At 42.4% G+C, this 20,839-nt stretch overlaps 1 protein-coding gene across 2 annotated transcripts in view; it reads right to left on the bottom strand.

Moving 5' to 3' along the window:
* Nucleotides 1-874: 874 nt before the first annotated feature.
* Nucleotides 875-20,839, bottom strand: part of rbpjb (recombination signal binding protein for immunoglobulin kappa J region b) — a 70,288-nt gene continuing 50,323 nt past the window's right edge. Inside the window, exons 3-11 of one of the 2 annotated variants that reach the window (XM_034676751.1) lie at nt 14,762-14,857; nt 10,578-10,743; nt 10,306-10,480; nt 9,718-9,855; nt 9,366-9,478; nt 7,701-7,841; nt 7,455-7,610; nt 7,263-7,366; nt 875-5,194 (exon numbers count right to left, since the gene is read on the bottom strand). In XM_034676751.1, the coding sequence (XP_034532642.1) occupies nt 4,864-5,194; nt 7,263-7,366; nt 7,455-7,610; nt 7,701-7,841; nt 9,366-9,478; nt 9,718-9,855; nt 10,306-10,480; nt 10,578-10,743; nt 14,762-14,857 (1,420 nt within the window). In that variant the 3' untranslated portion in view covers nt 875-4,863. Of the gene's footprint in view, nt 5,195-7,262; nt 7,367-7,454; nt 7,611-7,700; nt 7,842-9,365; nt 9,479-9,717; nt 9,856-10,293; nt 10,481-10,577; nt 10,744-14,761; nt 14,858-20,839 lie in introns of both variants that reach the window. The other variant, XM_034676750.1, reaches the window with a different exon arrangement.

Genomic DNA, 20,839 nt, shown 5'->3' with positions numbered 1-20,839 from the left:
AACTTCTTTGTCAGACTACAACTTTTCGGGAATTTACAGCTTTGCTCTCATACTACTTTTTCCTTGAATATTACAACTTTGTTCTCTTGCAACTTTTTTCTCTTAAATCTACAATTCTGAGGCGCTGTTGGACTAGTGGCTTCAGTGTTCATTTTCTTGAAGTTTTTCTTGCAAAATTACAACTTTATTGTCTTGCTACTCTTTCTCAGAAAATTCCAACTTCATTCTCGTACAACTTTTTTCTCGTAAAATTACGACTTAATTTTCTTCACGATTTCTTGCAAAATTAGAACTTTATTGTCTTGCTACTTTTTCTCAAAAAAATCCATTCTCGTACAACTTTTCTCATAAAATTACAACTTTATTCTCTTGCAACTTTTTTTCTTTTAAATGAACAATTCGTTCTTGTAAAATTAAAAATTTATCTTCTTTTGACAATTTCTCATAAAACAAAGACTTCATTCTCTTGACGTTTTTCTTGCAAAATTAGAACTTTATTGTCTTGCTACTTTTTCTCATAAAGTTCGGATTTAATTCTCGTACAACTTTTGTCTTGTAAAAAACTTTATTCTCTTGCAACTTTTTTCTTTTAAATTAACAATTCATTCTTGTAAAATCAAAAAAAGTATCTTCTTTTGACAATTTCTCATAAAATTACGACTTCATTCTCTTGACGTTTTTCTGGCACGATTACAACTATATTTTCTTACAAATGTCTTCCTATAGCATTACGACTTGATTCTCGAAATCTCAAATTACTTTTCCACTGTGACCCTAATACTCTGTCATATCGTGGTTATGTATATAAATCTCGAATTATTTGGTAACATGTAAAAAAAAAAATGTCACTTCTTATTAAAAACGTAACACAGAGTAAGATTTTATATCACTTTTTATTTCTCATTTTTATGCCAATATTGCAAGTTTTTTTCTCCTTTTTTTCTTCTTTTAATGACATACAGATTTTTGAGCATGATCTGGAGCTGCAATATGTACAAAAACAAAACTAACTTTATGTTATAAAAAAAAAAAAAACAGAACACCGTCCCCTTTGTTTTTTATTGCTAAATGTTACAAACGGCACAGGTTTCTACCATCAGCAACCCTTTGAGCACTGAGTATAACTACCACAATGACACCTCTGCTTACCATTTACTAGAATAATACACAGATACAGTGAGAGTGAAAGAGAGTGAAGAGGAGGAGGAACGAAAAAGAGAGTGATCCAACTGTAGCAAAGCTAGCATAACAGGCTGCGTGTTAAAAAACAAAAGAAAGGAGGCAGAAGGGGTGGGGGGGGGGGGGGACTCCAAATGTACAAACATAAACATGAGCGATAAAGAGTGAGGATGAAATGTGTGAGAGAAAAAAAGAGAAAGGTTAGCGCTCTGTAGTGCAAACAGCCACATAGTCTTAAGGAGAAGTAAGGCTGAGTGCGACAGAGAAGGGCTCCACACTCCTTTTTTTATTCGTTTAAAGCTGCCTCTCACTCTGCCCTGTTTTTGTTTAGCAGTGCATGAAAACTACATTATAAAAAGACATTTGGCATATTAGAGGATACATACATTGTTCAGAGCTCATTATTATAAAAAAAAACAAACACAAAAGAAAAACAGCTGCTTTTGGAAGAGCAAAAATATGACCAGACACAAACAAGAAAGAAAACGGATTAGCATCGCGAACATGATAGCGCAGTCTTTGCCGCTAGGTTAATATCGCGTGTTTTTGAGAAGTAACATTTTCTGACCATTTTTTTTTCTGTATCCTCCCGATCTCTTAAAACAGAAGAGCTTTTTTTAAGAGACACATAAACTGTAAACCAGCTCAGATTGTCAAGGCGACACATTTTTTTTCTCAACAGCATGCATCGACCCCTTTATTAGCTCGAGCGGGATGTGACCGAGCCGCTCTGTTCAGACTCGCATGAGGAGATGATGAAGAGGCAGAGAAGGGAGGTAGGATCAAGGGGAGAGGAGGAGAGAGGGTGGGGGGGGGGTAAAGAGGCGTCTGGACGTGTAAACAAAAACCCAAAAATATCCGAGCTCTAGGGAAAGCAAGGGGAGGACAGGCAGGGGGAGGAGAGGGGAGGGAAGGGAGGGGTGAGCGGGGTGCGTGTGATGCTAATGCAGAGGCTTTGTTAAAAACGCGCTTCATTGAGAGCTAGTAAACACAGAGAAAAACAACACTTAGAAATCTACAGTTAAGATTTTGTGACCTCCATCCTGCAGAGTAAAGGGATCAGGAAGAAGCGCAAACTTTTATTGGATGCTACACTTGTCGCTGCAGCACCGACATCCTCCTCCGCGGGTTTTTCCAGGATAGACGAGAAGTGGCCTCTTTTTAAAAAAATACACTCCCAGGCCAACCTAGGCAGCACGGGCGATAATGCACTTTCTTTTTTTTTTATTCGACATAAGACAAGGGGAGACTTTGTACCAATAATTTAAAAAATATCAATATTACAATATAAAACATTTAACATTAATGACTGACAGGTGGGCGGGGTCTTTTTTTTATCGTGAAAGGGTGCAAACGAATCCTTTTTGTTCCTATTTCAAGGGTTTTTGTTTGAAAGAAGAAAATACTTCATCAAGCAGACATTCAAGTTACAGTATTGTTGTTCTTTATGTTTCCCCGGGTGTGTTTACAGTCGTACTGTAATACTTTCAATTCACAAGTATTGCCTTTGAATGTTTATCCAAAATTAGCAGACATTTGGATCGAGGTGGAAGACGGAAAAACCCTCCAGGAGTCTCCGGGGTTTTTCTTCGTTTTTTGTTTTGGAGAGCGCACTTTGAAAAAAAATGGAGCGAGTCTGACTCGATGTTCCATCGCAGCAACTACATATGACACTCACGCACACAAACACACACTCACACATACACATACAGATTTGCTGGCTGGTGAACTCGTGCTCAGGCGGACAAGGACGATGAACTAACCTGTACAATATTGCTGTTATGTTCGGAGAAATGCACGTCTTCGATAATACACATTTAGAAGGCCTTTTATGCTCCTACAGGAGACGCAGCGGGTTGCGATGGATACGGATGAGTGCAACTAACTCGGACAGTGAGTTCAACAATGTACACACGCTTTTTTTTTTTTCTGCAAAGAGAATAAAAAACACAGGAGATCCTTTTTTTTGTTGTTTGTTTTTTAAAAAAGAAGGCTGAAAGGAGCTTCTACAGCGCTCGTGAGACGTTGTACCAAAAGTGAAAAGGTGCTGGGCACCCCCATGAGATTAAAAAACGACAGGCGTAATTTGTACTTGTACACCACAGAAGGAGAAGAAGAAGAAGAAGAAGATAAGTAGAAGAAGGCGTAGACGTCCTTCAGAAGGCTGCTTTAGCGTGGAGACGCAGCGGTGAGCTCGGACACGGCGGAGCTCCTGTGATAAGAAGCGAGGCGTTAGCTTGTTTTGTGCTATGCACAGGTTCTTCCACGGTGAGTAAACAGCAGATATACGAAAACATGAAGTGTGGTTGCTTTTTTTTCGTGTGGTTGTATTTGAAGTTATCGGTAAGGCCACATCAAATTGAAAAGTCTATTTTTGGAGTTAAATGCCAGCAGAAGTACAGCACACACTGGAAGACACCTCGCTAAGTTTCACCACGTTAGCTGATACGTTAGCAGTGACCAATAGAGAGACAGATAGAACTGTAGATATGTGACCGGTCCGACTGTGAGCGCAGTAAGAGAGTACAGTACTAAGGCTATCTTTGAAGTACATTTAAATGACGAGTTTTTGTAACGGTGGAAGTCTAAGTTCTGACGTTTTTCTGCAGACGTCGCTCCGTGTGAGATGTACTGATGTGTGTAAGGAGACGTAGCGCACATAGAGTATTGCAGGCAAGGCAGAGGCGTTGCTTAAAGCTTTTCTTTTTAAAGACTTCATAAAAAACCAATGATAACACATAGGCCCTCTGAGGTTATTCCCCATTTAAAAAAAACCAAAACAAAAAAAAACTTTGCTTACGTAAATAAACAACCCAGACTTCAGATTTGTTTTTTCCTAACAGAAGAAGCAAAGAGTATCAAAAATGAAACAAGAAACAGTTCAATCCGAAGACTGAAAAAGCAGGCGTTTTTTTGTAAGGTCGCAATAACATACAGGCTGGGGTTTTGGACCTCGAAAAAAGGGGGAAACAAAGCCCGAGCTCAGAGGAAGAATAGAAACTATTTGGTAACAAAAGTGTACTATATGTTTAATACAAAAAAGGTATGGAGAAAAATGTACCTTTACTAAAGCTTATACAAGATCCTTGGTCCATAAAAACTATCTCATCGTCACGTTTTCTGTGTGTCCCTCTGCATCCTCGCGCTCCCTCCAACAACAATACATCCAGCCGCCCCGTCAGGGAACCACGAACGAAGGCAAAAGAAGAGAAAACAAACAGAATACTTATAAACAAAAAGTGGGAGGGGCTTCGGGTGGCACACAAAAAAACACGCTTTCCTTCCGAGAGACTCTTTTGTTCACGTTGGATGTATTGTTGTTGTGGTTTTCTGTAGAAAGGTGCTGGTGCTCTGAGCCTGCAGGAACTTCTCTCTGTTCCAAACACCAGAACTTGGATAGGCAGGTCCCTAAAGTAACCACAGGAGAGGGGGGCGTGGCAAGGAGCACTTTTTTGAAAAAAACGCGTATTCCCATTAGCTGACAACGTCGTGATGTCGCTCCTCCTTCAGATATTCCCCCGCTCCTTTCTCTCGCCAATTTCAGCTTCTTTGTATCCAAACTCCAAACGCAGCACTTTAGAGTGAGTCAGTTTTTGTTTATTATTTCCCATAGTCTTCATACACCTTGTGGTACGTTTTTTTTCCTCTCAAGGCATATTGTGTTGTGGCGCCCCCTGGTGTGCGTTAGGAGACCACGGCTGCTGCTGCGGCGGTGGAGGACGAGGACGTGACTCCCGCGTTGGAGGTGCTGTTGGGGCCGTAGACGCCGGAGCCGGTCTCCTGGCTGCTGTTGGTGAGCAGGGTGGAGTTTCCGGCCCTTAGGATGGCTCCGGCGGCGCTGCAGTGCGGCCGTGGCCCGGGCTCCGGCGTGTAGGTGAAGGTCAGTGTGGTGGAGTAGATGATGCCGTCGTTCCTAACCAGCGTGACGGGGACCTGGACGGGCTGCCGCACCCAGCGCCAGCCCTCGCGGAAGGCGGAGATGTCGGGGACCACGCACAGCATGCTCTCCGCACACCTGAAGAAGAAGAAACACAAAGAGGGAAGACAACACACAAGTGATGATGCTGTTATCAAAGTCCAGGACAGAGGAGGTTTGATAACTAAATATAAATTGACAGATATATTTGTTGGCTGATATCAAACAGTAGATATCGGCTCATCACAGATTTATCGGTATTTGCAAACATTTTCTGTTTGGCTTGTTCAGACAAAGTCCCAAATACTTACATTTGAGGCGGTGGTCTGCACCAAATATCTCACTAACAACAAGTTTACTTTCTCAAGTAAATAAATAAATAAATAAATAAATAAATAAATAAGCAAACAAACAAAAGACAGATATACTCTGATTTTTGTCTGCTAGCTAAAATATATATAGTTGATTATCACACCCATCGCATCGCACTCATCTTATCGCACTCATCTCTCTGCATCGCACCTCATCTCATCGCACTCATCGCATCATCCCTAATCTCACTGCATTGCTTCTCATTGCCCCTCATCTCACTGCATTGCACCTCATCTAACTGCATTGCTTCTCATCGCACCTCATCTCACTGCATTGCACCTCATCTAATCTAATCGCATCGCTTCTCATCTCACTGCATCGCTTCTCATCGTACCTCATCTAATCGCACCTCATCCCACCTCATGTCACTGCATTGCACCTCATCTCATCCCATCGCACCTCATCTAATCACATCGCACCTCATTTAATCACACTTCACCTCATCTCACTGCATAGTTTCTCATCGCACCTCATCTAATCGAACCTCACCTCATCTCACTGCATCGCTTCTCATCGCACCTCATCTCACTGCATCGCACCTCATCTAATCACATCGCACCTCATCTCACTGCATCGCACCTCATCTAATCACATCGCACGTCATCTCATTGCACCGCTTCTCATGGCACCTCATCTAATCGCACCTCGTCTAATCACATCAAACTGCATCACATCTCATCGCTCTCAACGCAACACAACGCAACACATTGCATCTCATCACAATGCATGAAAATGACGATATACCACTGAGTAGCTGAACTAAAAAGACTCCTCAGTTTAAGGTAAAAAGTGAGCGGCAGATGGGTGGTGGAATTTTGGTCAAATTGGTCTTTGTTCCGTGCCTCACTACAATCTACATCCCCATTGGCTGAGCTCAACTAGCGTAGATTTGGCTAGCAGGATTGGATACTCCATACGGCAAAAACAGATGGTACTAGAAAGAGCTAAACAGCTGCACAGAAACTGCACATTTAATGATCACATGAGAGATGCTCCAAAGCAGACTGTGTCTTATAAACCGGTGCAACCTATATTCCAGATATACTGGTATTTATAATGTCTGGAGAATCAATAGGAACCATGTTAATGGTCAAAATTGTCTTTTTTCTCACCTTCATTTTGTCTTCTAAAATTTTAAATGCACCAAAGCTGCATCACCACCTGCACTTATCTAACACAAGGTATGTTAAACAGATACTAAATATAAACCATCATAAAAATAACACATTCCCTGTCTGTATCTCGACTGTCACTTTAACAAAATGCCCCAAAAAGCTATCTTTTAAGCACATCAGAGGAATGATCTCAGAGGTCTGCAGTCGTGCAGACAGGGAGGTCTGACTGTCCTCCTCTGTCTCTGCTTCACAGCTCGCTGGGTGGCTCTGATAAACACATAAAACTAATCAGGCCGTAAATCTCAGAGAGGCACCGCTGAGGCAATGGCGTTTGAGAAGAGAAAAGAAGAATGGTGGTGCGTTGGATATCTGCAGCGTTATGCATGATGGAGAGCAATTTAAAAGCTTTATAACTCAAATATTCACGTCTGGAGCACATTCATTAAACTCAACGCTCATCCATCTCTGTGACTTGATTCATAATAACTCCTCACATCCAGAAATGAGCTGTAATGGACGATTTGTATGCTAATAAAGGGAAATAATCGAGCAGGTCTGTGCATGTATTGAATCTCATTTGGGCCAAAAATGTTTAAAGATGCCTTCATGGACGCTGGTAAATTACAGTGTGCATGAGAAGAAGAAGAGAAGAAGAAGAGCGAGTGTTATGGTGGACAAACCTGTACATGGTTTCCGCCTCTACGTCTCCGAACCAGACCCGCAGATTTGGAGTGAAGTTCTGTCCCGTCAGCTCCAGCATGGCGACGTCTCCTCCGCCGTTTAGCTGAGGTGAAAAAGAGAGTGTGTTAAGGAATCCTGCTGGTCTCAAACTGCACTGTGGGACTGTTACAATCAGGGGGCGTCTTTTGTACCTGTAAGCTCTCTACCACAGGCACGGGGGTGACAGGCGAGTGGACGGGGCCCATGCCCTCGTAGAAAGTGTATTCGGCCTTGTCTGTGCTGATGATTGTCCAGGAGGCGCCGTCGTTGATCATCTCCTTGTTTGGTTCCTTTGGGCATGGAGTGGCCTAGAAGAGGAGGGAACAAAGGACCTTTAATAACAGCACGTTAAGACCTTTCTCCTTAAGACGGGAGGGGTGTGGATGTGCTTCACTCACTTGAAACTGTATGATCCTTTCTTGGGAAAGGCACAGGTACATGCGTTCTGTGTCCTTCAGGTAGAAGGCACACTTGTGGAGCTGGGAGACGGGGTCGTCGGCGTCCAGCAGCGCCGTCTGTTTGTCCACTTTTCGGATGATCTGACGGGGGAAAGAGCAAGTGAGAGGGATGAAGACGCATTTTTTAAAAGGTTTATTTTTGGACAGTTTTGATTTGATTGGTGAGGACAGCTGTGGAGAGACATGAATCAAAGACCGAGGGCTGAACCCAGGACAGATGCAGCAGGGGACTACAGCCTTTACACACGGGACGTCCGCTTCACCGCCTGAGCCAAAATGGTGTACCAACAAGAAAGAATCTCAGTAGAGAGGAGAGAACCACAGTATGAGAGAAATCGGCAGGGGGATGAGTGACAGGAAGAACGCTGATTAAAAAAGATAAAGGCGGTTACGTTCCCTTTATTTAATTTCTTGATTATTTCTTTTTTTCACTTTCCCCTGGCTTACATTCAGCATTTTTATGAATGTATTCAGAGCTTGGCACATAGCATTCATGTATCATTGTTTCCAGGGGACACTAACAGTTTTTTTTGTTTTGAGTTTTTTTAAAGCAGCTCCAGTGTACTTTAATCCTGCAACAAAGAAAGGCACAAATCTAGAGCGGAAAAACCCTAAAAATTAAAAATATGTGACAATCTGGGACCGACATGTCGCACATATACGTGTCTTTGAGTCGTATTAAAGGATCCCAGTGTGATTTCTGTTGAGTCATGGTGTTCTATTTACTGTAATCCCAGAAAAAGTCAAAAAGGAATCATCCCTTCTTTTCTAAACTAGGGTTCCACACTACAATAAACATAAACATTTTTAAAAGCAAACTCAAGACCTACCTTTTTAGTCTTGCTTTTAACTGAGTTTTACTCTTAACAGATTTATTTATTTATTATCTAGTTCAAATTTTAGTCACTTTTATTCTACTTTATTTATTTATGTACTTATTTATTTATTTTAAGTATAGCACCTTATTTTCCTGTAATGGTTTAATATTTTAGTGTTTTATTATCTTAGAAATGTATTTTATTTTGGTGATTTTGATTTCCTGTGTTTAGTTTTAACATCTTATTTTACCTCCAGTGTTTCCTCATTAAGATATCATCAGAGCGTTTCCTCACTTCGTTCAGCAACTTCTTTTTCGTATATTGTTTTCTTAGGATTGTGGGGTGGGTTTGGGGCAGGGGGCGGGATCTTTATCTATTTTAAGTTGTCTTTATGTACAGCACTTTGTGTTACAATGTCAAACTCTCTATAATAATGTCTGATTGATTGATTGATAAAATACCCTGACTGATTTTAGCTCCACTGATCTCCACAGTAAAAACACCATAGCCAAGAATAGCCAATCAGCTTGCCTCCCACAAGCTGAGAGAAGAAGTGACAAGCGTAAACACACAAAAAATAAAGTGAGATCAAAAAAGGAGGAAAAAGTTGTTGATTCATGGCGACAGCTTGAGACTTTATACAACGTAGAATCAAACTGACGAGGAGGGGAGTTATTTGTGTCTTCTAAAGTCCCGTTTGACCGCACGAGATTTAGTGAGATTTACAGGACAGTGTGTACGCCATCACAGCCGTTTCATTTAACTTTAAATTGGTGTGTGTCTTTACCAGTCTTGGCAGCGCCATGCCGGTGACCGAGCACACCAGCTTGACCGTCTGACCATAGTGGATGTAACCGTCTCTCACAGTGAACTCTTCTCCTTCTGACTCCTCATCATCCACTGAAAAAACCAAAGAAGAAGAAACACAAAGTTAGGAACACTTTCTTCAAACAATACCCAACATTCAATCAATCCCTTTTCTTTTTTTTATCCGTCGTGAGTCGGTGTGTAATTACTGTCACACAGCGTGGGTTCAACTTGAATCAAACAATAAAGACACGCTGTCCAATCAGGAGTCTGTATATCTGAAGTGTCTGCAGATTCTTGACTGTGATGATGGAGCTGAGCGAGTTTCTTACACAGGTGGATGTAGAAGGCGCCCCACTGCTGGGAGCTGGCGTGGAAGTTGCCGCCCTCCACGTGGAGATAACGCGTGCTGACCGTTTGGGACCGAAGCCGGTTGAAGAGTGCCACCTTGGTCCCTGATGCAATACACACTGAACAGGAACACACAAATACAAACACAGGTTACACAGTGACCCAAATGTGACATATTGCTATCAGGATTTAACTGAGGTTCTATGTACTAAAGTGAAGCTACATCGCCCTCTAGTGGCTGAAAATGGTAATACCATAATAATAACACTATGAATGAATAATAATAATAGTACAGCGAAATAAATATAATGTTTAAAATTAAATAGAATAAAAATCAGTAGAATGAAGTCAACTTTTTTAAAACCACACATTTTAGCACTTTTAAGGAGTTCCTTTTTTTATAAACATCCCAAAAACCCGACCCGAAGCTTCCACTTTCTTAAATCAACATTAAAGGGGTTCCACCTCCAGCCCACATCCACCCATCAGAACTCATCAGTACCCCCACAACATACTCAAAAGACAATGAAAAAAGGGTAAGTGACACTTTAGCTTACGGTCAGACTTACGGTCAGCGTTTTTCAGGGACTGCTTCTTTTTGGAAGGCTTGGAGATGACTTTGATCCTCTTGCTGAGGAAGACGCCGATGTCAGCGCTGTTGCCGTAGAACATCTTGACGGACAGCATGAAGTGCTTTCTCTTGTCAGAGTCGGATATGTACAAGGTTTTGGCTGTGCAATAATTCTGCAGAGAAATCAAAAGAGTCAGTTTTTACTTTTCAGACAGAAACGTAAAGGTGTGTGTGAGGCGATTCACAGAGTGTCCATGTGGTCGTCCGTACCTTTCCCTCCAGGTTGAGCTGCTGCATTTCTTGGTCGCTGTTTCCGATGCCGATGAAGGCGCAGGGCTGCGACTCCTGCTCAGAGCAGCCGTCTCGCTCCATCTGCTCCTTCTTTTTCTTCCAGCCGCTGCCCATCAGGTAAACGCAGGGAGGAGGGCAGAAAAACCTGCACGGGGGGAAAAACAGAGCCATGAGGAACAGCCTCTTTTGTATCACTGTCACTTTGAGGGATGCTTAAATGGCTCCTGAAGCTTACACTGTGTTCCAAATTAGTATGCAAGTTACATTTTTATTACTTTTTCTCCCATTTTCAAGATGTTTTCCAGTACTGGAAAACTGGTCAACTGTTTTCCAGGTTTTCCAGGACACGTGGGAACCCTGATGAATTTTGTAACCCCAAAATCATAAAAAAATACAATTTTTGACATGATTTTATGGAAAAAAAACAGCATTTAAAAAGTCTCCTCTTCAGATTGTACCAACTGCAGAAAGTGCACCTTCTCGTTACCGCCACTAGAGGGCAGCACTGCACTGCTCTTTAAAAACAGGACGAGCAGGGACTCTTTTTATCGGCACACAGAAATGCAAATCTAAACACTGTCTCCTCGAGCTGTCAGGCCTCATTTATCAGATGTTAACATGAGAAGTCCTGCATGCAACGGATCCGTTCAAATAAACAACTCCAAACATAAAGAGTTCACTTCTTCCCTCATTAAGAGTCAAACTTTTCCCCCCTCTTTTCTGTCTTTTTCACTTAAAAGTGAAGAAGACAGCAGCATTAAGAGAGAGGACGACTTTGAGCCCCCTCACACAGACTCGTCTCTCTCGCAGATAAATTCATGTGCGTCAGTGTAGAACTGGAAAGCGACCTATTTCGCAACGCCGCTGTCTGTCTCTGTGGGTGTTTGTCTACTTTCACCTCCTATAAAAAGCGCAGACAGACAAGAGGCGGATGAAAGAAGGAGGAAGAGGGCACATTTGCATTCTCTCCTCTCGCCCACTTTCTTTTTGCTCCCTCGTGACGAAGCAGACAGAAGCGATACGGAGGTGCGAGGGCTGACGTAAACGGCGCAAACATGTGGGGTTCAGCGGGGAGGGGGGGCCTGGAGGGTCGTGAAGCTCCGAGTCTGCGTGTTTGATAAGTTTATCAGAGGAATTCATCTCAGTCTCAACCTCTCTTCTGTTTTTACTCAACTCTCAGAGGATTCTGGGAGTTGAGAAAACAGTCGGAGGATGGAGAGCTGAAGGGTTGTTGCGTAATAAGAAAGACGAGAGGAGGGAGGGAGCGAGGGAGGGGAGGGAGGACGAGCTATAAAAAGTGAGAGGTAGAAAGGTGAGAGCAGAGTGACAGGAAGGCTTCGAGGAAGAGGAGATGAGTTCAGCAGAGCAGAGGAGAGACAGAGGAGGTGGTTGCTTCACCTGAACGTGGCCTCGTGCAGGAGGGCGACGCTCACTTCCTACTCTGACCTCGTGTGAGACTGGAGGTCAGGAGGGTCAAAATGCAGCACAGGAACGAGAGAGTGTGTTTTCCCAGGCTTCCCTGGAGTTGTTTGGCTTTTCAACTCTTTACTGCTCACTCCAGTCGCCATAGTTATGATTTCTTCTGTTGAGCTTGTTTACACAGAATCCCCCTTTAACATTTTGTGGCGTTGTAAACACAGAAACAGTCACAGTTAAGGAAGACTCCTCCTCCTCTGTCTCAAGCACACCATACCCAGCGGCCCCTCTCCCCTCCGACAAAACTGGTATGTCCAGTTACATGAGAGCGTCCAACAGAGAGAAAGTCCCGCTGTGAGGAGGACGGCAAGCTCCTGAAAATATCAATCTGAAGATCAGCTTTCAACTAGGGCTGTCACGATACCAGAATTTGGATTGATGATACCAAATCAAACGACATTGATGCCTCAGCTGCACACAGTGCCCGTACAGAAAAAGCCAGTGATCATAAAGCAACATTTTAATCATTTTAACCCTCCTATTATCCTTGGGGTCAATTGGACCCCATTCAATCTTTAACGTCTCTGAATTAATGACTAACACCATCTTTGTTGGCTTCATATTTCATGACTTTTCATCATCAGTTTGACCCCAGGCTGATTTAGCTGTATATAATATAAGAAACATCAACATTTCACACACATTTGTTTTGGTTGTTTTGGATGATATTGAGGTCACTATAACCAAGGACACTTCTGCATGAGACTGCAGGAGCTGGGATTGAACTGCCAACCTTTATATTGAGATGTAATATTTCCAGCCATGTCTCTAAAGACATTCAATGATGTGTCCTGTGTCGTACGTTTTGACAACATAGACACAAGGCAGGGCTGACGAGAGCATGACAAACTCGCAGCAGTTTGATGTTCTGTTTTACAAATAAAGTCCTTCTGAATGCTTTAAATTGTGTTTATGCTTTAAATATACTTTATTTAAAGGGCTATTTAGGTAGTCAACAAAGAAACATAAAGTACCTGACACATAAACCTGGGTAACAATCAGTTTCTGGAGGTTTAAAATATGGATAAAAGGATAAAAGATGTTAAAAGATGTAAATTTGAGGGTAACAGGAGGGTTAAGAGGAATGAAAGGCTAATATTGTTGTATCCATGATGCTACATTTATTTTGTATTTACTTTTATTGATGTTTCTCTTTTATTCACTCATTGTTTTTATTTATTTTACTGATTTGAATTGTTTTATTGTTTTAACAGCTTTTAGTAGTTTCTCTTTTCCTCAGCTGTTCCTCTTAAATGGTCTTGCTAGTTCAATATGTCTCTCCCTCATGCTTTGTTTGTTATTGGGGGATTTTTATGATGTGAAGCACTTTGTAAATACACTTCATTATTATTATAAATAAATCAGAATTCCCCTAAAAATGATGCACAATGAAAGTGAAAACTTTATTGTGTCTGCGGAGAGTTACAAGTTGTAGTATTTTTAAAGGCGTCAGTCATTGTGTACTGCTGTAAACGCTCTCTCTCTCCCTTAGTCTGTCTGTCTGCAGCAGACCTAAATACAAAGTATGTGTCTTTATCAGATGCTCGAGGACTTCACAAAGCATCAGTATTTGCCTCCCAGTGAGTGAGGAGAGTTACACAGGACTTCCACCAGATATGTGTCCGGTCCGTCTGCGTGTTCTCTCGTCCGTCAACACGCACTGGTTGAGTTTTCAGAATGTAGCACGGAGCAGGACCACCAGACAGCTGGAGTCATGTGACCGAGGTTTTCCCGCGGTAATGACTGAATCAAGGATTCTCCTCCTCCTCTCTTCATCCATGTTGTCTTTATGGTCCTCTGAAAACCTCTGACCTGTTGACTCCAGGCCTTGCTCCGCTCATCATGACGGTTTGTTGTTGTAGTTTAGTGAAATACGATCTGGTGATAACACAGAGTTTTTTTATTCTGAAAATTAAGCAGATGATTTAATTTTGTTTTGGAGCCCGACTTCCTGTCCCGCTCCATCTGCTCTGTGCAGATTGATGCGTCGTGCTCCGGCATCCTGCAAAACTAGAAGTCTTGCGTATCTGATCTGGAGGGCTCTAGCCTGCCGGATCAGAGACACAGCTGGAGCGGATCCAGTGGAAGTTAACACATGGACTAGAAAAGAAACCTATTAGATTTGACGCCGTGATCGGTTGGAGACGCATCGAACACGGATCTGGTGGAATGTGGCCATAAGCAGTGTAGTGCCTGTTATGGAGGGCCGAGCAGAGAGACACACAGCAGGCAGGAAGAAGAAGAAGCGTGACTTCAGATGCAATCGACCAAATCTGACACCTTCCTGCACATGACTGTGGAGGTGTGGACGTGTTGATGAGCTCTTCAGAGTGTGACCACAACGATGGAACAATTAGAAATAACTTCCTTTGTCAGTGGTTTACTTTACTGGTGCTCTCTCTCTCTCTCTTGACCTTATCTCTAAGTTGATCGACCAACAGTGCTAGACCCTTCACTTTCAGTCGCTCACAGCGACTTCTGGTTGAAATATGAGTGAAGGCCTGTTATTTTTTATCTGCTTGGGTGCTTTTTGATACCACTGAATGTAAAAAGAACGCATATTCTATCGCTTTAAAGCACTGGTATGAAAAGTTTTGACAACCTTACTTTCAACAGCAACACTTGCAAAACACTTCCGATGTTTAAAAAAGTCCTGAGTAAGCGGCTGCTGTCGTGACGTCACTCACCTTTTCTCGTTGCCGTAGGATTTCTGTGCAACTTTTGCGTGCAGGATCATGACAGTTTGGTCGCCTCGCTCCTTCAGGTAATTCCTCATCGCTTCTCTGCAAAGAGAACAAAGAAGGAGGTTCATTGAGAGAGGGATTGTGTGCATCTCTGTAGATGTGTAAAAACAAAACTGAGGTGTCAAAATGCAGAACGAGAGCGCACACACACACACACACACACACACACACACACACACACACAACCACACACACAGCACACTCGCAGTGACCTCTGGAAAGCCTTGCACAATCTGCGAGCCAAAAAAGCTACGCTCCCCCTCTCCTCCCCTCCAGCTGGGTCCATTTGAGACAGGGAGAAGGGGATGAGAGAAGGGGGGGTGAACCGTTAATGACCGGCTCAGAGGGACAGTGAGGAGCGAGGGAGAGGAGCAGAGGAGGGGGGGGGGGGGGGGGGGGGGGGGGGAATGAAGAAGAGTAGAAGAGCGAGAGAGAGAATAAGAAAAAAAAAGAAACAACAGAGCTGAGATCACCAGCAAAGATTCCTCTCGTGTCAAAAGTGTTGCAAGGTCCAATTACTCCTGTCAACTCCGCCTCCACCGCCCACACACACACACACACACACACACACACACACACACACACACACACACACTCACACCTCCTTTACACAAACATTTAGTAACATCAATATCTGGTAGAACAGTAGAGAAGTTTCTGGCTTGATAAGCAATCAGGTCAAAGGTCGAGCAACGATGCTACGATGGAGACGCCGTGGCAAATACACGGACGTTGAAACATCACGAGCAGATCGGCACACACGCACAGATGTCAGTGACACTTGACACGCTGGGGTGCTCTGAGGGCTTCCCACACACATACACACACACACACACACACACACACACACACACACACACACACACACACACACACACACACACACACACACACACACACACACACACACACAAGCACACGCACACACACACACAGCTTCTCTACTCTGCTTATACGCGTTACTCGGCCGCACGCTCGGGTTAGACAGAGCTTTTGTTATGAGAAGCAAGGGGCCCCCTCACAGTGTGTGTGTGTGTGTGTGTGTGTGTGTGTGTGTGTGTGTGTGTGTGTGTGTGTGTGTGTGTGTGTGTGTTTGTGTGTGTGTGTGTGTGTGTGTGTGTGTGTGTGAGAAAGAGAGAGAGAGAGAGAGGTGAGAAGAGGAGGAGGAGGAAAGCTGATAGGGATTTGTGATTAATGCATAACATAATGGACAAGGTGTACGTGTTGATTTCACTTTTCATGTCAAATAACGGACGTTTTTGGGAGTAAAAGCTTCAATAGAACCTCAAATGAGTTAAAAATGATCCTCTGTTTTTTATTCAGAATTAACAACAGTGTAACTAAGATCCAATCCTAGAATCCCTGACTAATTTGATAGGTTTTTGACCCTTATGAGCCACCATAGTGACATTTTTGGAAATAAAGCGAGGAGAAAAAGATTCACAAATTTAAGTCAAACACTGCATGATTCAAACGTTCTCGCTCCGAAGCAAACCGTACACTCTCCACACACAGTCGCCCTGAGGTGGCTCTCTAAAGCTGTTGTGGATGACACAGAACAACCTCGCAGTCTGAACCCTGCTGGTGTCAGGCCTGCAGGGCGCGTGACATCCGACACCTTCTGATGACTTCCAGGAAGAGTGACATCACAGATAAAACCACAGAGACACGCACACTTTGGTACTCGTGCTGTGTGTCATGTCCTCATAATGGAGTCGAGAGCGTTGTTAGACAGCTATAGGAGGTCACCAATCTAACACAGAATCAACTGAGACACATGGGACTGCTTGGTTTGCATTTTACACACTAGGGTGCCTGGAAGCAGGGGCGGAGCTAAGCTTTTTAAAAAGGGGGGCCCCAATCGGGGTGGCCTATATTACAGTCACAATATCTGCAGCAAATTGTATATATTTACCTTTTCTATCTCTACTAATCCTATATACTTTAAATAATACCATTAAAGCATCTTAGTACATTCCTGTATAAATCTACTTTTATTTACTTTTTAATCCTCTTAGCGTATTTCTTTGAGGTCTTCGCAAGCAGATGTAAGTCAAAAGCAAGCGTCAACCTCCGGTCTAAAAATGCTGAAGTCCAAAGTGCTAAAAACTGCAGTTTATCAAGGATCTTCTTGAGGCTGGCTCCGGAGGTACCGGAAACCACATACACACCAATTCAAAAAAGCTGATCTTTACAGCAGAAATAAACATGTTTACATCCTGGTACAAAAGACAAGTGTAGTCTTGATAGCTATTTTTTTCATAACGCGGCTATTCCGAAGATATTAAGATTACAAGTCTTCCAATGAGAGGCACAGCTAACTTGATTGACAGGCGGGAACACTGTAGCTGTTGGCGAGGAGGCTCAAAGCCCGCCTCTTTACGTCACAATCGCTTGACAGCAGCAATATGGCTGCCGCTGACAATTGGCTTCAAAACAGCACTTCAGAAACAGATGGGTGATGTCACGGATACTACGTCCTAATTTATACAGTCTGTGGTCCAAAGTGATTATTTTGAAGTACTAACTAAAGGAAATGTGAGACACTGAAATGCAAAGAAAGCTACTTGCAAGACAATCCAATTATTTTAATGGATTTTATGGTGGCCAATTAGATTTCAGGGGGCCCCAGGCCACTCAATAGCAATAATGCCATTAACAATAGTTCCACAGTTCTAACTTTGATGTTTGTTACATTTTTTTTTATCAATATGCAACAGAAAATGGGGTGTATAAAGGTTGGCAAAAGTCAAAAAGTGGCACTGAGCAATGTTTTGAAATGCTTTCCAACACTTTCACTGATATCTGGCTATATAAATTTGACGTATGCAAACAAAAGCAGTGTAATGCTAGCAAAGAATGTTGACACAGTTTAAATCTTTTGAAAGGAAATAAAATATTGCGCTCCAATGCTAATGTTCTTGCAACATGACTGGAGGGAGGGGCTGCGCATTGAGCTGCAGCTAACATTAGCTTAATTTGAGCGTAGCTTTTGCAGCTTGTGTTTGATTTTGTTTCCACTTAGTACTCAATTGTCAATGGTCATCTCCTCCAAGACATCAACAGACCCAGGTGATTCCCCAATGGTCTTAAGTGGACACAAATTTGTCCTAAGAATTGTGCCAAAATACTCAAGGCTAACAAATACTGAGATAGTCTGATGTATCTATATTTCTGGTCAGCCCTAGCCATTAATAAACGTTATTATACATTTTTAGCTAAGACTTTTTTTTGGGGGGGTAGACTTACTCTCAACAAAGGATTATTTGAAGACAGTTTTATTGCATTTCTTGCCTGCATATATTTTTTGTATTTGTTCGGCCAAAGTTTTTTACAGCTTAAGTAGTATTTAGATTTCATTGTTTTAAGACTTTGGGACTAACATCAGAATGTTTTTTAGTACCAACCAAAACCAATTCTGCTATCAGAGGGAAAAAGTGGTGTCTGAATATCTGAAACCAGTTGCATTTTTCCAACTCAATCTGTTTTATTTGTAAACAATTTATCCAACGTTCCAACCTGCCAAAACCAAATATTACTCGTGATTTGATTCCCCCAAAAAGCAGAAAGTTGGATCAGTCACATAACTCTGGCTCTCAAATCAAAGTCATCTTTTATTTTCAAGCCAACACTGTGTGTAAATATCCAGAAACATTGCTTCATAGTTCTGTTATGACAGCAGAATCTCACAGTAGTGAAGGGATGGTTTCGTGCGACAGCCCTGGCTTGTGGTTAACACTGTTTCACTGCTCGACAAACCATTCCAGACCACTGTGGCTAACGTGGGGAGAGACCACTCCCCCCGTCAGCACAGACATGCTTCCTCACCCTAAGATTAAGCTTTCACTCACAGTCGCTTTGAATCTGTTGTAATCTATGCTGTCCGTATAATCAGTGCTTCACATGTAACCTCTGAGTAGATAACAAAGATAGCTCACATGTGCTAACACTCAAGTGAAACGGAATATCCCAGGAATCAAACCAATAACAAAAACCAAGTGGTGGGTCCATCTTTGTAAACTCGTGTTGTGCTGCCAAGCATTGTTCGAACCCGCAGAGTTTTAAATTCAAATCTAGAAGAGAACCCAAGGTTTACACAGATACCAAATATGTCAGGATGAGTTTGGAGGAAAAAAAATGAATGAAAATATTTCCATCTGATGCATTCAGATCTGATCAGCCACGAAAACCCTGACATCTGAATAGATCAGTTGGTGTATGAACGCTACAAACATTTTCAAATGAAAGGAAATGGTTGACACCTTATGTAAACAGGTTAGACTGTGACTGATATATCAATGGGATGATAATTATCAGCATTTCGCCAATATCTGTATCCATTTTTTCTTTTTTAGAACATAAAATATAGTATAATAGACTCAGTTTGATTTTTAATGCTGAAAAAACGCTCTGGGCTCAAACTCCCATTACTTTAAATACTCTCAGAACTGTTTGCAGCTAATGTAGCCTAGCATAAAAAATGAGCAGGTACTTGTTTTAACTACAAAAATTTGAAAATGTACGATAATATCAAACAACATTAATAGAGTTTTGCATACTTTTACAAAATTCAGGTAGAAGTTTTAAACCCCACCCCAAAATGTAACCTTGTATCCACGGTGTAAAATGAACACCCACCAAGCGCCAATGGCAGGTAAAAAATTGGTTTGGCGTGTAAAACACAAACACATGCAGCAGTGGTCGACGGAAAATGTTTTGTTGCATGTGAGGTTTTGTTTTCATACTTTCGCTCATTTCCGCCGACTGTCAGGCTATTTTGACCCTCGCGACGCTCTGTACTCTTGTTGTGATTTGGTACGTCAGGAACGGCGTGACGTCAGCTACTGGAGTTCTATTCATTCCTTTTGCTTGAAGAAGCACGGCGGGAAGAGTGTTTCGAGGAAGATGTGGCGACACATTCCCGGCGTGAAGCCACCAAAAACAAAAAGGATAAACAAAGAGGCAGGAGACGATCAAGAAGAGGAACAGACAGCTAAACGGAGTAATGTGGCCAACCTCGGTCCTGGCTGACTTAGTGATGCCTAAGTTGGATTTTCATAATAAAAACGTATGGTAATTATTTTAAATCAAATAAGGCATGATTTTTTTATTTTGCTATCGGTCTCAAAATCCTATATGAGTCAGGCTACAGATAGAAACATAGAGATATACTGTATATCCAGAGTTGAAGAAAGTCAGGGGTGAAATGTAGAGTTCAAGAGATTAAAGAGGGGGTATCATGCTTTTGTCAGGCTTTATACTGTCCCTCTGGTACCCGCCTTTCCTCTGATTGGCTAGCCCTCCTGAGGTCTGATGGTGGCGGAACTATGGGCAGACCGTTTCCGTCAATGTTGCCGAGGGAGTGCTGTTTCACTGTGCCGGCCGCACAGATGAAAGTAAGTAGAAATACGACTCCGGGGCGCTGGTGGCACAGCAGTCTAAGTGCACCACGCAGAGAGGCTACAGTCCTCGTTGCAGAGGTCACCGGTTCAACTCCCAATCGTGACCACTTGCCACACTCTCTACTCCCCACATTTCCTGTCCCTCTTCAGCTGTCCTATCAAATAAAGGCATGAAAGCCCAAAAATATAACTTTATAAAAAGAGAAAGAAATACGGCTCTGCTTGTCACCCTTATGTGATGACCTCATCATTTCAGCAAGTCTCGTGAAGAAGGTATTTCAAGAACGGATAGTTTTGAGGAATTTTCCCACACATTCAAGGATTACTACAACATATGCATACCTAGCAATTTGAAAATTTGCACTCGTTTAGCATGGACTTCCAACATTGTTACATCATATCTGTGTTTGAAATATGTATAATATGAATCTTTAAAGCTGACGTAAATGATCGGCTCAAATTGCCGATTCCCCGATCAGTTATGAAACACTCGGATCGGCTCGGATCTGAAAGTTGAGATTGGGATCGTAGCATCCCTAGCTGCAAGTGCATTTAAAAGCACGGACGGTCTTGTTTACTTCTGCTAGGCGCATGATGTGCAGCAATGTGACATTAGATA

The sequence above is a fragment of the Notolabrus celidotus genome, chromosome 23 (assembly GCF_009762535.1).
Source record: "Notolabrus celidotus isolate fNotCel1 chromosome 23, fNotCel1.pri, whole genome shotgun sequence".
NCBI classification, from domain to species: domain Eukaryota; kingdom Metazoa; phylum Chordata; class Actinopteri; order Labriformes; family Labridae; genus Notolabrus; species Notolabrus celidotus.
This window is presented reverse-complemented; position numbering and strand designations above follow the sequence as displayed.